The sequence below is a fragment of the Pyrus communis genome, chromosome 5, assembly GCF_963583255.1.
Source record: "Pyrus communis chromosome 5, drPyrComm1.1, whole genome shotgun sequence".
Classification (NCBI taxonomy): Eukaryota; Viridiplantae; Streptophyta; class Magnoliopsida; order Rosales; family Rosaceae; genus Pyrus; species Pyrus communis.
This window is the reverse complement of record NC_084807.1, coordinates 1,905,860-1,919,960: the sequence shown is the minus strand read 5'-3', so window position 1 is coordinate 1,919,960 and position 14,101 is coordinate 1,905,860. Positions and strand designations below refer to the sequence as shown.

The 14,101-nt window shown below is 39.1% G+C and overlaps 3 protein-coding genes across 3 annotated transcripts; 1 reads left to right on the top strand and 2 right to left on the bottom strand.

Annotated features, from left to right (window-relative positions):
* The first annotated feature begins 203 nt into the window (after positions 1-203).
* LOC137735145 (calmodulin binding protein PICBP-like) lies at positions 204-3,678 on the top strand. The gene is made up of 2 exons (XM_068474534.1): positions 204-3,200; positions 3,309-3,678. The coding sequence occupies exon 1, from the start codon at positions 409-411 to the stop codon at positions 3,184-3,186; it is 2,778 nt and encodes a 925-aa protein (XP_068330635.1). The 5' UTR covers positions 204-408; the 3' UTR covers positions 3,187-3,200; positions 3,309-3,678.
* Positions 3,679-3,835: 157 nt separating this feature from the next.
* On the bottom strand, positions 3,836-6,655 carry LOC137735152 (uncharacterized). The gene is made up of 5 exons (XM_068474544.1): positions 6,500-6,655; positions 5,403-5,508; positions 4,668-4,786; positions 4,434-4,555; positions 3,836-4,294 (listed from the first exon to the last, which is right to left on the bottom strand). The coding sequence occupies exons 2-5, from the start codon at positions 5,506-5,508 to the stop codon at positions 3,991-3,993; spliced, it is 651 nt and encodes a 216-aa protein (XP_068330645.1). The 5' UTR covers positions 6,500-6,655; the 3' UTR covers positions 3,836-3,990.
* Positions 6,656-7,344: 689 nt separating this feature from the next.
* On the bottom strand, positions 7,345-11,003 carry LOC137735143 (pentatricopeptide repeat-containing protein At2g13600-like). The gene is made up of 2 exons (XM_068474532.1): positions 10,892-11,003; positions 7,345-10,367 (listed from the first exon to the last, which is right to left on the bottom strand). The coding sequence occupies exon 2, from the start codon at positions 10,308-10,310 to the stop codon at positions 8,190-8,192; it is 2,121 nt and encodes a 706-aa protein (XP_068330633.1). The 5' UTR covers positions 10,311-10,367; positions 10,892-11,003; the 3' UTR covers positions 7,345-8,189.
* Between the last annotated feature and the right edge of the window lie 3,098 nt (positions 11,004-14,101).

Below are 14,101 nucleotides of genomic sequence, written 5' to 3'. Positions count from 1 at the left end.
AAAATGCACTTAATAAGAAAAATTGTTCACACGTACAAAATGTGTGCTCTCTGCTAATACATTATTAAGAAATAACAAACAAGTGAGTGCCATATGTAGAATTCCCATGTCACAAACTTCATAATTCATTTTTTTATTTTATTTTAAAGGAGATAATTCATAAAAATTAAAAAGCCAGAAAAAAAAGGGGACCTTGTCTCAGCCTTACTCGAAACACCCATCATCTGCCGAGCAAGCAGGAAACCAAAGCTAAGAACTCCCATGGAATCTCTGCCCCGTTGGCTTCCAAGAATCCCTTTCCTGCCTTCCCAATGCAATCTCCCCATGCAAAAACAAAGCATGGGACAAGAGGGAATGGCTTTCCTCTGTGACCCTTGAATTGTCTTCGCTTCTGGTTTTCCTTTCAATATGGTCCAAAGAAAGGTGCCAAACAAGCTTGGAATCCAAGCTGATCATGATAAATTCGAGAAGCGGTTTTCGAGCCTGAAGACGTCTTCTCAGTTCCAAGATGGGAAACACAGAGGAGCTGATTTGAAGAAGAAGAAGATGAAGAAAGCTAGATCAATCAAGCTTTCAGATGTTCAGAGCTTGAGATCATCACCTTTGAGGAAGAACTTATCTCAGCCAGGAAGCCCGCCACCGCAGCCTCTCAATGTTCCAAGCACTGCGGCTTCCCCTCAGAAGCAGCCTCTGACCAAGGCAACTTACGGCTCGCCAAACTACATGAAGCCCACCAGCTGTTCTCATGCAAGGAAGGAGCAGTCACAGGTTAGTCTTCGAAGTTCTCCGCCTATATTTTCGGATAGTAAGAACCAGAACCGAAAAAATTCAGGCAGTTCAAAGCTTAGCTCTGCTTCTAGTAAACCTGAAAGAAGTTTAGCAAGGACATCTGGTTTGAAGCTTGTGAGAACTTTAATGAAGTCCCCTAGTTTTAAGCCGCCAAGAGCTTCGGCGAAAAAAACTTCCAGGGTTGCTCTTTGTGCAGATGTGAATGTTCAGAGAGCAACTTGTTCTTCAACACTGAAGGATACAAAGTTTCCTGACTATCTGACGATTAGTCCTGGGGGAACCGAAGCTGAGGGAACTTCAATCATGAAGGTTTGCCCGTATACGTACTGTTCTCTTAATGGCCATCATCATTCGCCTATGCCACCATTGAAGAGTTTCTTGTCTGCAAGAAGACGTTCGTTGAAGACCCAGAAGATGATGAAATTGCAAGCTCTGAGTCCACGCGGAGCAAAGCGATGTAATGATGGAACAAAAGAAATTGATTTGCAGAAAATGTTGTTTGATGAGAATGAAAAAATTGCAGAGAAAGAAGCTGCTTTGGATTTCTTTGTTGAAATCTATACTACAAACGAGGAAGATGGCACCAAGGCAATTGGAAGGAAAGCAGGAGCTGATTTTGTAGGACAACAAGAAGTTTACGAGGGTCCTGCGTTTCCAAATGATGCAAGTGATGAAGCAGAAACAGAAAATTATGCCAACAGCCTGTCGGATAGATCACCGCATTCTGAGAGTGAATCTGAGGCAGAAAGCTTCGAAGAATTTCCTGAAGAAGACCAAAAAGAAGATGCAGATGAAGACTACGGACCACAGTCAGATCAAGAAGACAATTCCAATGGAAGCTGCTTGAAAGAGAGTGACTCTCAAGACCTTTCAAGCACTGAAATGGATTATTCCAGTTCTGAAAGTATTGACATGGAGTGGGAGGAAGGGCAATTTGCCACTACAGTGCTTGGTGATTATGAATCTGTCCCAAATGCCGGTTGTTCAATAAAAATTCAAGACACTGATAAGCAAGAAGAATCGCTGATCAACTCTGACGCAATGAAAGGTAACAGCGATAATATGATTCAGGAATATTATGGAGTACTGCAGAATGATGGTGATGTCAGTGAACAGGATGTCATTAAACAGAATTTTGAGATTCTAGAGTCCGAGAAAGAGTATGAAAGATGGAATTACGACCAACTTTCTTACACTCAGGATGCATTTGAAGGAGGCAGTGAACTATCGGAGACAGATTGCATAGAAATATCTTCAACAGAGGAGCCAACTGAAGAACTAACAGGAACTGGTGTGGAAATTCAAGAACAAAATGAAAGTTTTGAAGCAGAGGATCATGAGATCGGCTCTCACCTTGGACATGTTGAAAGCAACTACACCATTGTGGAGACAGATGAAGCTTCAGAGAACCAACCAAATAATACATTTCATGAAGATGAAACTAGTACGCTGACAGGAGACCGAATTTCTATTCCTTCTCAGGATAGCTGCGACACAGATGATGCCGAAACAGATGAAGGATGCAACGGGAGCCCTGATAAAGAGAATTCAGAAACAAATCAAAATGTTGCACCTGGTGACTTTGGCTTGGAACCCGAACTCCCTACAGGGGATCCTGAAAATCAAATGGAAGCAACAGAGCAAATAGGTGATGTCAAACCATCACCGGAGATTCAGCTTTCTGATTCGGTGCACGATGCTTCTGAAGCTGATGAAGATGCTGTCAAGGTTGACGATTATGATAATGGCAAGAAGACTGAACCTTTCCAGCATAATGACATTGCTGAAGATGGTAACCTGTCGAAAGGGAAGTACACGAAGCCCAAAATTTCAAGTTCCAATGAATCTGAGGATCAAAGCGATTTAAGGCTGAAAAAATCAGATATCTTCGGTAACAACACAGGAGAACCTGATAACATGGAAGTGGAAAACAATTCAGAGCCAGAAGCCGCAAAAAATTTCAACACGGCCAATAATAGCGTTAGCCCTGGGATGAAGCGAAAATTTTCTGAAGCAGCAAGCAACTTCGACCAAGAACTTCCCAACACCTACAACTACTGGAAAAGAATCAAATGCAAGAAACTTAACATGGATGGGGAGGAGCAAAGGAAGTTCAATCCAAGAGAACCGAATTACCTGCCTTTGGTTCCTGACCCCGAACCAGAAAAGGTTGACCTCAGGCATCAGATTATCGACGACAAGAAAAATACAGACGAATGGATGCTTGACTATGCACTCCAGCAAGCTGTCACAAAACTTGCTCCTGCAAGGAAGAAGAAGGTGGCACTGCTTGTTGCAGCTTTTGAAACGGTCATGCCAGCGCCCAAAGTGGAAAAACATCTTCGGCATACATCAACAGGCTTCAGTCACGCAAGACCTATGCAAGCTTGTAGCTGATGACAGTTACTGAGGTGAATATATAATCACTATCTCCGAGCCTTCAGATAATTAATTCTAATAGCTGCTCATGAGCGCGTGTATCAAATAACAAAGGGAACCATTCTCATACTGTTGTGCAGGTGAAAAGACTGCAACATCTATAAGCTACTGAAGCGAAGGCACAAGAATATAGGAGAACTACAGTTCCAGCAGAACACAACTCCCCGTTTCTCGGCTCCTTTCAGAATTTCTGCAGAGGAAGGAGACAGCTTCATGCAGTGACGATTCGAGAGTGGTTCTCCTACAGCTCCATGCTAGTGTACTTTGATTAACAATACATAATGGCAGTTTAATGTTTTATGGTGTGATTTGCTACCATTTCATCCTCTACTGTTGCAGGAGGCACAGGCCTCCAAAACAATATATATATGTTTGTTTGCTTAATATGCATGTCAAGTGTCAACTGACTTGTCGCTCAAGCAGTTAGGAGCGTTTAGCCCCATTCTCGAGTTCCTATATTCAATTCCCGACTCTCCCAATATCACTTGTATCGCGGAAAAGAAAAGTTGCTCATGCATGCTACAATAACTTTCAGTTATTCATATGTTGCTTATATCCACAAGGTCTTACTATCGCATTGTAGCAAAAGAAAACAATTATAATTAGATTTCCCGCAAGATCACATATAAACAGAATGAATCCAATTGGAAACACTTCTCCAAATTTAAGATTCCTATGACATGGAACTCTAGCAAATAACTCTCAGAACTTAAATTCACAAATGTCAAATAAATACTCACAAAATTACAACAATAATCTCGTCTACGGTAGATGTACGTTAATTGCAGGACACTTGACAAGAAGTGACTGGAGTTCTGCAAAGTGATTGCCTAGGCCACTAACATGTGCTATTTTCTCTGGCGAGCCAACTTCAAGAGAACCGGTTGTATCAGAAATTTCACTCTGTTCTCTATCTTTTTTGGCTATCATATCATCGTACAAATACCCGAGGGCACCTTTTGTTGAAATAGAATGCACAGATTCAAACAATCTTTGAAATCCATTTCGTTGTTCTTCTGTTTCAATCAACTTCTCCTTTAAACCATCTGGAAGGCAAGCCAGCGCACTGTGGATGGAAGATACGCCAGAATGGATAGAGAAGAAAACAAAACTAAAGTAAGATAATATAGAAACTCCAAACAGTACAAAAATTTACGCAAGTGAGAAATTACTACAGCAAAAAAATATTTGCTTCTTTATATTACCTCGTAACACCTCTGACAAGACCAAAGTTGTACCCAACAAGGACCGATTTCTTAAAGCCAATATTAAATCCCTCTTGTGAAGAAGCTTCTTTTCCCGCTATTACACCATCACGGTAACCAGTCTACATATTTATCAATAAATAAGGCATATATTAGAGAACTACCTAAAATATGCATGTAAAACAACTAACTAAACCCGGATAATGACCAAAGTATGTCCGAACTGTCAACAACCGTATGGTATTGGTTATGTCTCCGCTGCCATTCCCGGCCCAAAGCAGATTGTTCATGCAATTCATCGTCAGAAGCATACCAAGATCCATCTTCATCGCACGATTCAACCCTATCATGGTCTGCAAGAAAACATTAAACCCAGGAATCTTACCACAGAGAACAGCTATATGCTAGAAGAATTACCTGTTGGGCAAGAAGATATAAAACTAATACAAAAGCAGAAACCTTGAAAGAGCAATACTCAAAGGCAAATAAGAGCTTCATTTACATACTACAAGTGTGACAATTTGGACCATTTATCCTTTAAGGATTACCTTTCTCACTCCAGTGATATCGGACAGCATACTCACTCAATGGAGTGCATATGGATGACTGTGTTTTGATTAATTGGAGTATTTGTTTCACATTTACTACATCACACGTTGAATTCAAATTTTACGTGCATTAATACAAAAACAATCCAGTGTAGGATAAGCTCCAAGGAAAACAAAGATTTAATGCAGCTCATTAGGTATCCTTGACAACCTAGGAATAAACAAAGAACCTACTTACGGGTCCAATTACACAATTTTATTTAGGCTCTAATACACAATTTGATTCTTCTGAAATTAAATGCGTTCACCAGTTAAAACCTATGCATTTACTTATCTACGGCTGACTATATGATGAAATCAACGAATATCATAGGTGGACCATGTTATACGGACAAAAGAGTGCTTTAAACCATTAAAATACCTTGTCGATCACTTTCTATACTGTTTGCACTGGGTTCACCATCCAATTGTATTTTTGATAGGCTTAAACTTTCTGAGTAGAGCTCATGAGCAAAACTTCCCTCCATCTGTTACAGCATAAAGCAAACACCAAAATTAGAATTACAATTTGAGCAAAGACTGATGTAACGTCAAGCTTTTGAACACTAACTTTAACAGGAAAATGTAAAGAAAAATCAGAAAAGGAATGTGCTTTAATGATAAGATGCTAGACCATAAAATCCACAAGAAGTAACGACCATGACTATCTTCCTGAGACCTCCAGAAAAAACCAAGGCACATTGCATAGCCTCTAGCACAAAGCTAATAAGAACATAGTAGATTCACCAAAAGCTCCAGAAAATCACCGGTTCAACCAATACATTTATGTCCCGCCCGAAACCTAGGACATGACTTAGGCAGTGGATTATGTTATGGGAATATGGCCTCTATTAATACTTTTAGTATGTCCTGTCATCTTAGTTTTTCCTTTGATTCCTAAATTTACAAAACTTGGTAAAACACTTCAAATATCCATTTTCATATCCTCAACCACAATACAATCGGACCCTCCTTTCCCTCGAAATGCATCCCCCGTCACAGATACTTAAATCCATCATTCCGAAGGGATAAATTCCGTATACTCAACCACAAAGGAACAAATGCCACTCTGTTGGAGTGAAACACGGTGCACTCTCATTGCCATACTCCTATACAGCTTGATCAAAATTCATATGATCAATCCACATACCAAGCAAGCACAAAAAGTAACAGAAATTCAACATTCCATTCAAAATTCCATTGAGATAAAACTTTAATTTTCCAAAGTCTTGTAGAAATATTTCGTAATCCAAGCAACTAAAATAACAACTCAATGACAACTTCAATTCTAAACTTTTGATTAATCATCAAAATTAAGATTAATCTTAAAACAACTCAAAGGGTTCAAACGATCATTTGCACCACATGAAAATTGAATTACTACGTTCCGAAAACCCCCAAAAATTAGAATATGCAAATGCAACAGAAAAATCCAAACGAAAAAAACCAAGGAGATGGGAAAAGGAGGACGAAACTGACCCGGAGAAAGTTGCAGGTTTTGGGACGAAACTTTTTCGGCTCGTGGAAGAAGATGGCTTGCGAAACGGCACCGTTCAACTCTCTTTGTTATCTTTCCTCTTCCTCTTTCGCTCACTCCCTTCTGAGTTTCTGAGTTCCGACTCTGACGAGTTGGAGAAGATTTCTCATTTCTGTAATGGTGTAATTGGGCCTTTTATGGGCTTATGTTGGGCTATTTGTTAGTGCCAGGCTGCCAGCTGTTATCTGTGCATCCCAGTTTGCTTCCAAAGTAAAGAGAATTGTTTCAATGTGCCGAAAACATAGTTTGATACATTAAATGTCATAATATAATTGATTAGAATTTTTTTTTTCAAGTATCGAACCATTGTAATATGAAACACGGTCTGATACATTAAGTGTCATAATACAATTGATTAGATTTTTTTTTTTTTTTTTTCAAGTATCGAACCACTTGTAATATGACACTTTGTGTATCAAGCCGTGTTTCTGGCACACTGAAAAATCTCTCACAAAATTTGGTATGAAGATGTTACTTTTGTTCTTAATATTCACGTTGCGTTATGACAATTAGTTATGAAAGAACATTCTTGTTTAGAGTTAGTTTTCTATTTATTCCATTGAAGCCAAATGTAATTGTTCACCCAGAGGAGCTCCGCGATTATGCCAAATGTTAGGCAATCTCGGTAATTATGATTTTGACAAAGCGATATTTTATGCTACTCTATGGAACGGCCCCTGGTCGATTGGCCTCACCCACATCAATTAGGCAATATTAGTTTTATGTAGAACAACATGAATACCATTAACATGCATTTCCATGAATGTAAAATTACACCTCTGTCAGTTTCAAGTCAAAAAATTTTCTCTAATAGTACTTTTTTTTTTCTTCTTTTTTCCTACTTGTTCTTTGGTGAGGGCACAATGCCAGAGAACATGATTGGTGAGCCAGAAAACCGCCTTCTTGGGCTTCAAAACTTTCCGCCGGGTGACCCTGGCATCCACCCTTTGGATATCAGAGGTGTAAAGCCTGATGCTGCAGTGGCCGCGCCTTTATTATGTGTGGTCATCATCGGTGGTCCACATTTGGTCTCTAACGGTAGTGGTTCAAATCCTTTCTCTGCTGCTATCAATGCTTTCTCTTTGCTCAACTTTATCAGTCTCCATGGGTCGATACTGACACGGAAGCCATGTTTCTTAGTTCGGTAAAGGGATGGGGATCGCCTTCCATTCTTATGGACAGCCTTCGGTCGGTATGAAACTTAGAATGGCATTTTATCCCATAAGTCAGGCGGCAGATAACTTGTATGCCTTCTGAAATCTGAAGATGCAAAACTAGGGAAGGCTGTATGCCTGTGTAGGTGATATAAACTTTACCTCAGTTGCATCTTGCCCTCTGCATATAAACCGTGATATGAACAACGGCTTTTCAGGTGAATCAAAATCACTACTTACATCCAAGGAGGAATCTGAATCATCATTGAATGGATCCATTACTAAAGAAGCTCACTATAATCTGCCCCAAAACATAGAGATTCTCTCTTTTCCACCCAATGCATAATCATCCACCATAAATTGAAATGAAGAAACATAGGCATGATAACAATAAAGTATGACATTACTCTGTGAGCTTTCTTTTCTTTTTCGTTTCCAAGAATGAAGATGAGTATTTACCAAATTTTATCGAGGAAAATCACCCGACTGCTGCATCTTCCAACATATCGATGTGGTACAATGAGGTTAGTTGGGATTCACCATGTTCTTCATCAGACTCGAGATCACAAGCATCTTCGACATATCCAGATCGCCTCATCTGTTCAAGAAGCAACTTCAAAACATCATGTATTTCTTTCCTTTGAGGATGCCTTTTATCTTTCACCAGGAAAACATGCACATGACCCTGTATTTCAATCCAACTGCAACCTGGCTGCTTGACAACTCCACGTTGTCTCATCAGCTTCCTTACTCGTATAACATCAGCCCATCTCCCGAGCTCGGCATACATGTTTGAGAGAAGAACATATGGTCCAGAGTTCCTAGGTTCAATATCTAAGAGCTTCTCGGCCACATACTCCCCTAAGGTAATGTTACGATGAACTTTACAAGCAGCAAGCAAAGACCCCCATATAACAGCATCAGGTTGCATTGGCATGACCTCTATCAAATTTTTGGCATCAATAAGGCAGCCAGCTCGACCAAGCAGATCAACCATACATGTATAATGGTCCTTCAATGGTACCAAACCATGTTCCTCACTCATTGAGTAAAAGTACTTTTTCCCTTCATCAACCAATCCTGCGTGGCTACAAGCGCATAGCACACCAATCATAGTGACATGGTCTGGTTGCTCCCCTGATGCCAACATTTTTCTAAATAATTCAAGAGCTTCAATCCCGTAACCATTTTGTGCACACCCCACAATCATGGCATTCCAGGATACATAATCCCTTTGCAACATATTTTTAAAAACACGACAGCCATCTTCAATAGATCCACATTTCATATACATATCTATTAGAGAATTCCCGACAAAAATATCAGGCTCTTCCCCGACCTGGAATTGAAATCCGTGCTTCAATACATGTACATGAGCCTGCCTGCCAAGCTGCAGATCAACAAGACTTGCACAAGCATTGAGTAGATTCCCAAATGTATAGTGGGTTGGCAGAACAGACTCCCTCTTCAGGAGGAGAAAGAGTCCAAGGGCCTCTTCATTTTCCCCATTCTGTGTGTACCCTGCAATAAGTGCGTTCCAAGAGACTATATTTCTTTCCATCATCCTTGTAAACATCAATCTTGCTGCTTTTACGCTTGCCGATTTTGCATATCCACTTACCATGGAAGTTTCTGAAACAACATTTCTAACAGGCATCCCATCAAAAATCCACCTGGCTTCTTTTACCCTTTTGCATTTTGCATACATATCAACTAATGCATTGCACAGAACAAGATCATCCCTGTATTTATCACATTTTACAACACAAGCGTGTATTTGCTGACCTTCCATTATTGCAGACAAGCTTGCGCATGCACTTACCACACTGGCTAAAGTTAGTTCATCCAGTTTGAACCCACACTCCATCATCTTCACAAAAACTTCCAAGGCTTCGCTTGCTGGGCCATTCTGCTCATAACAAGTAATCAAACTGTTCCAAGAAACAGTATTCCGGTCATTCATCCCATCAAAAACTCTTTGTGCACAAGAAACACTCCCACATTTAGAGTACATATCAATAAGTGCAGACCCCATATAAACATCTGATGAGTACGAGGATTTTGCAATTACAGCATGAATTTGAACACCCATTTTCAACTCTCTTAAACCTGCACAAGCACTAAGAGCACTACCAAATGAGTATTCATTTGGCACAAAATTCTCCCCATGCAATCTAACAAAATATTCCAAAGATTCTTCAAAGCGGTCATGCTGGGCAAACCCTGATACCATCGAATTCCATGAGCACTGGTCAGGCTCAGGCATTAACCTAAAAATCTTCACAGCCTCATCAATTAAACCCAACTTCGTTAATGTGCTTAAAATGGAGTTCCAAGTGAAAGTGTTCCTTTCAGGCATTTTATCAAACAGTTTGCGTGCATCATCCAAGCAACCGCATTTTCCATAAGCATCAATGAGCCTATTCTGGATAAAAATCTCCGAGGAAAATTGGGTCTTGATGATACGGGCATGGATGCGACGTGCATCACGTGCCGACTTGGTTCGGATGCATGAGTCCAATAGCTTCCCAAAGGGTGTGGAGTCGAGGAAAGAGAGGTCACCCACAAATTGTTTGAACAATCCATGTCTAGTTCCCATTCCATTGTCTTAGCTACAACAAAGCAGCATTGGCTCGAAAACACATCAACTCGCCTCCTATAACGCGGAAACAAGAAATATACTAATGTCATCTGTAATCATCTCATGAAAAATGTGCTAAAGGAAGAAACACACAAAATGCCAACTCGAATTATCCAATTAACGAATTACACAAGCGGATTGTGCTTCAATGTCGAAAACATGCCAAAGCAAGAATCAACTGTGACTAATAAAAAAAATCAAGGGTCTAGAAAGAAACGAGAACAATCAAACCTCCAAAACCAAACGAAAAATCTGCAGCAACAGCAGCCATAACCCAAAAAATGGGCTGCCACGAGCATTACCCAATTCACAGAAAAATGTGAAGCAGCAAGTTGATAAATTGATTGCGTAATTTGAATTAATGCTGGTTTTCTACTAATAAACGAATGAGATTGAGCGCTCAAAATTTAGCATTTTTGCTTTTACATCATCCATCGCAGTTAAAATCCAAAATACCCCAAATGAAATCAGGGACAGCAAACAGAAAATTCCAACAGAAAAAGGGAAAGAAGAAAAGAGAAGAGAAGGAGGAAGCTCACCTGGAGAATCAGAGAGGCTGGCGGTAGAGGAAGAGAACGAGCAGAGCTTGTGAAGGTTTAAAACTCTGTTTGCTTTACTCGAACTCGTCAGAACACTATTTTGCATCAAGGGACAAAACGGCGTCGTCGTAATGTTTCTCACTCTTGTGATGGTACCAATTAGGAGACCAAAACCCTAATAATTCACCTAAGTTAATGCAGGAGAGATCAAAATTTTTAAATTAAATTTGCAAACCAAATAATGTGATTGTAGATTATTAGATTACTAATTAAGTATCGATTAACGTGCTTGTTTCTTGTCGGTGACACATCATTTGATTTAAAAAATTTGATCTTGTTAACATACTATTTGAGGTTAGTCCAATTGGAGTGCCTAGTCTAATTTAGATTTAAGGGATTTTTAAAAGACATTAAACGTTGGAGTACTTAGATATTTTATACAATTCTTACCTAATAGTCAGATGTGAATAATGTGATATATTTATTTAAAAGTTTTTATTTGATTTTATCACAAATGGTCCTTTATGTATTGCAAATACATAGTTTTGATCATTTATGTTATGCTCTCTTGCACATCAATGTTGTCCCTGCTGTTAAGTTCCGTGAAAATTTCATTGGTGTTTTTATGTGGAACATGTGAGGGGACAACAAAACTAATCAAATTGGATCACGTGAATTAAATTGAAAAATTCTTATATAAAAATTTAGAAATAGGTTGTCATCTCTCTCTGGATGGGCTTTAAGGAGAGTCCGAGAGCGTTCATAACCGATTCTTTGTCTTTGTCTCATGTATTCGGTGGGCATCTAAATAATACATGGTTCTACTTGAAAATGAGAAGTTTTAAGTTTGATTCTTACCAAAAACGAATTTGAACAACATTATTATAGCTAACCCAATATGAGGCTTAGTCCACTCTCCCATTTCATTAGTATACATAATATCGTTTGTTAAAAAAATAAAAAAATAAAAAAATATAAAAAACATGGTTGTCATCTCCAATACCAATATCATCACCAAGGTAGGAAAATCATAATAAAGCGTATTACATCATCATCACCAAGACCAATCTCATCACCATAACTATGAATACTAACCGTCACATGAAGCTCATTAGGTGCCCATTAAGAACCCAATGACTTTAATTTGCGGGGCTACCAAAAGTGGGATGTAAACGACGACCTATTTGAACTCGATGGACAATTTCCAACATCAGAAAAAAGTATCAACGTACCAAAAGCTAGTTGGTTTCACAATCTGGTCATTGTTCTGGTTGTTCAATGCCATGCCATTTGGTAAGAAACATGAGGGTTTGCTGACAGCGTCTCTTCCTCCTTGTTCCTTTTGCAGCGTCTCTTCAGTCACTGCACATATTTCGCAACCTACGGACAACAATAAACATCAGTAGCTCATACCATTCTTCATCAACAGCTTCAAGATGGATATCAAATTCCATATTACATTGCTAAGAATTGGAAAATAGGATATCAAAGTAAATCAAATGACAAAGATTCAGGTACTGTGTATATCTCGACACGTAGTTTTCCCCGAGAGGAAGAGAATGATCATAACACCGCAATAAGAAGCCGATAACCCTTCTTTCTAGTGGCAGCTCAAATAAAACCTTCCCCCAGAATACAGAATAGGCTTCTACTATAACGACAACGAACCAGAGTCAGAAAAGTATCGCAAGCTAATATGACAAAGAACAAAATCTAACCTTTCTAGCCAGTTTCTCCACATCTGTTGAGAAGCTCCTTCTATGGAAATCCACAATGGCGTTGTTCGCCCTAATATCAGTGAAATCCAGATTACAGACTCGAGACAGTAGATGTATCCATTCCAAAGTACTGTGGGTAAAAATCTCCCGAATTCCAGAGAAGAAAAGCTTGTATCTTTTGTTTTCATCTTCTTTTGACCTTCAAAAGAATCATTCTCAACCATGGAACAGTCAGCAAAGCTAAAAAAATGTTATGCGCCAGGCCCCAAACACAACCAGCAACAAGATGAATTTCAAGATTGATTACCCTTGTAAATTACAGATCCAGCTCCTGCATGTGCAACCTATCAAAAAATTCATAAATTTTGCCAATATCTGCAAACAAAAATGACATCAACACTTGACAGCTGAGTGAAGACACGACCCTGTGAATTTGTCTGGACATTAACGAGCCATAGTGTTCATGATCGCGACGTGCCAAAAAACCCTTGAGGAACCATATCTATATAAACTCTTTGGTTACGATGTTGGGAATAAAGCAGTTTGTACAGGGTCTGTGGTGACTGGACATATGTACAAGATCTGCATCTTCGGAGTAGTCAGGTGCAGAGTCACTAATTCAGTTGGAAGGAAAATACTCGCTAAGAAACCAGAAATACAATCTCCTAGGCATTTATTTTACGTACATATACTTCTTGGGAGACAAATATTTCCTTTATAAATACTGGAGACTTGAGCCTTGCTCATGCAAGCAAGGTCATCATAAAGACAAAGTCTTGACCCATATCTGACTGCATCAGTACAAACAGCTATAGCAAAATTGCACTAGGTATGAAAAGAAGCAACTTCACAATATCAGATGATGTAAATGTCGATTTCCCATCATCAACATTACATGAATGCATTCATTGACTTTAAAGCAATAAATTCAACATGATATACGAGTAAATTTCAAATAAGGCTAGACAGACTTGGTGTCAACCATCATCATAGTTGTCCACTAGCCTGGGATGTTTTGTGATAATTGGGGAAACACACAAGAGAAGTAGCAGAGTTCAAGGTATTCATAAAAAAAAAAACCAAAGAAACTATTTCCAAATACTAAGAATCACGTATAGTATAAGTTAATGATCAATACAAGAACTCTACCTGTTCATGCTTCTATGTAACGATAGTGTATCTTTCTGCGACAGAACAAAGAGTAACGCATTTTCCATCACAAGAAAAACATTTAGTTTCCCAATAAAGAAACTAAATGGGACACAAAGTTAGGCCACTTTAGACATTCATGCAAACATCCTTTTCGACACCAGAAAGATACAGTTCTCATAAGTGAGCATCATCAAAATTCATAATAGCAAACAGTGGCACTGTCTCAGTCGTAGGTTGGATGATGGTTGATATTGTCTATCAGAATCTGATCCATCAAAGGGCAAAGCTAATGATTTCACGTAACTGAACTAGTTGAAAGAATATACTAACTAAAGTAGGC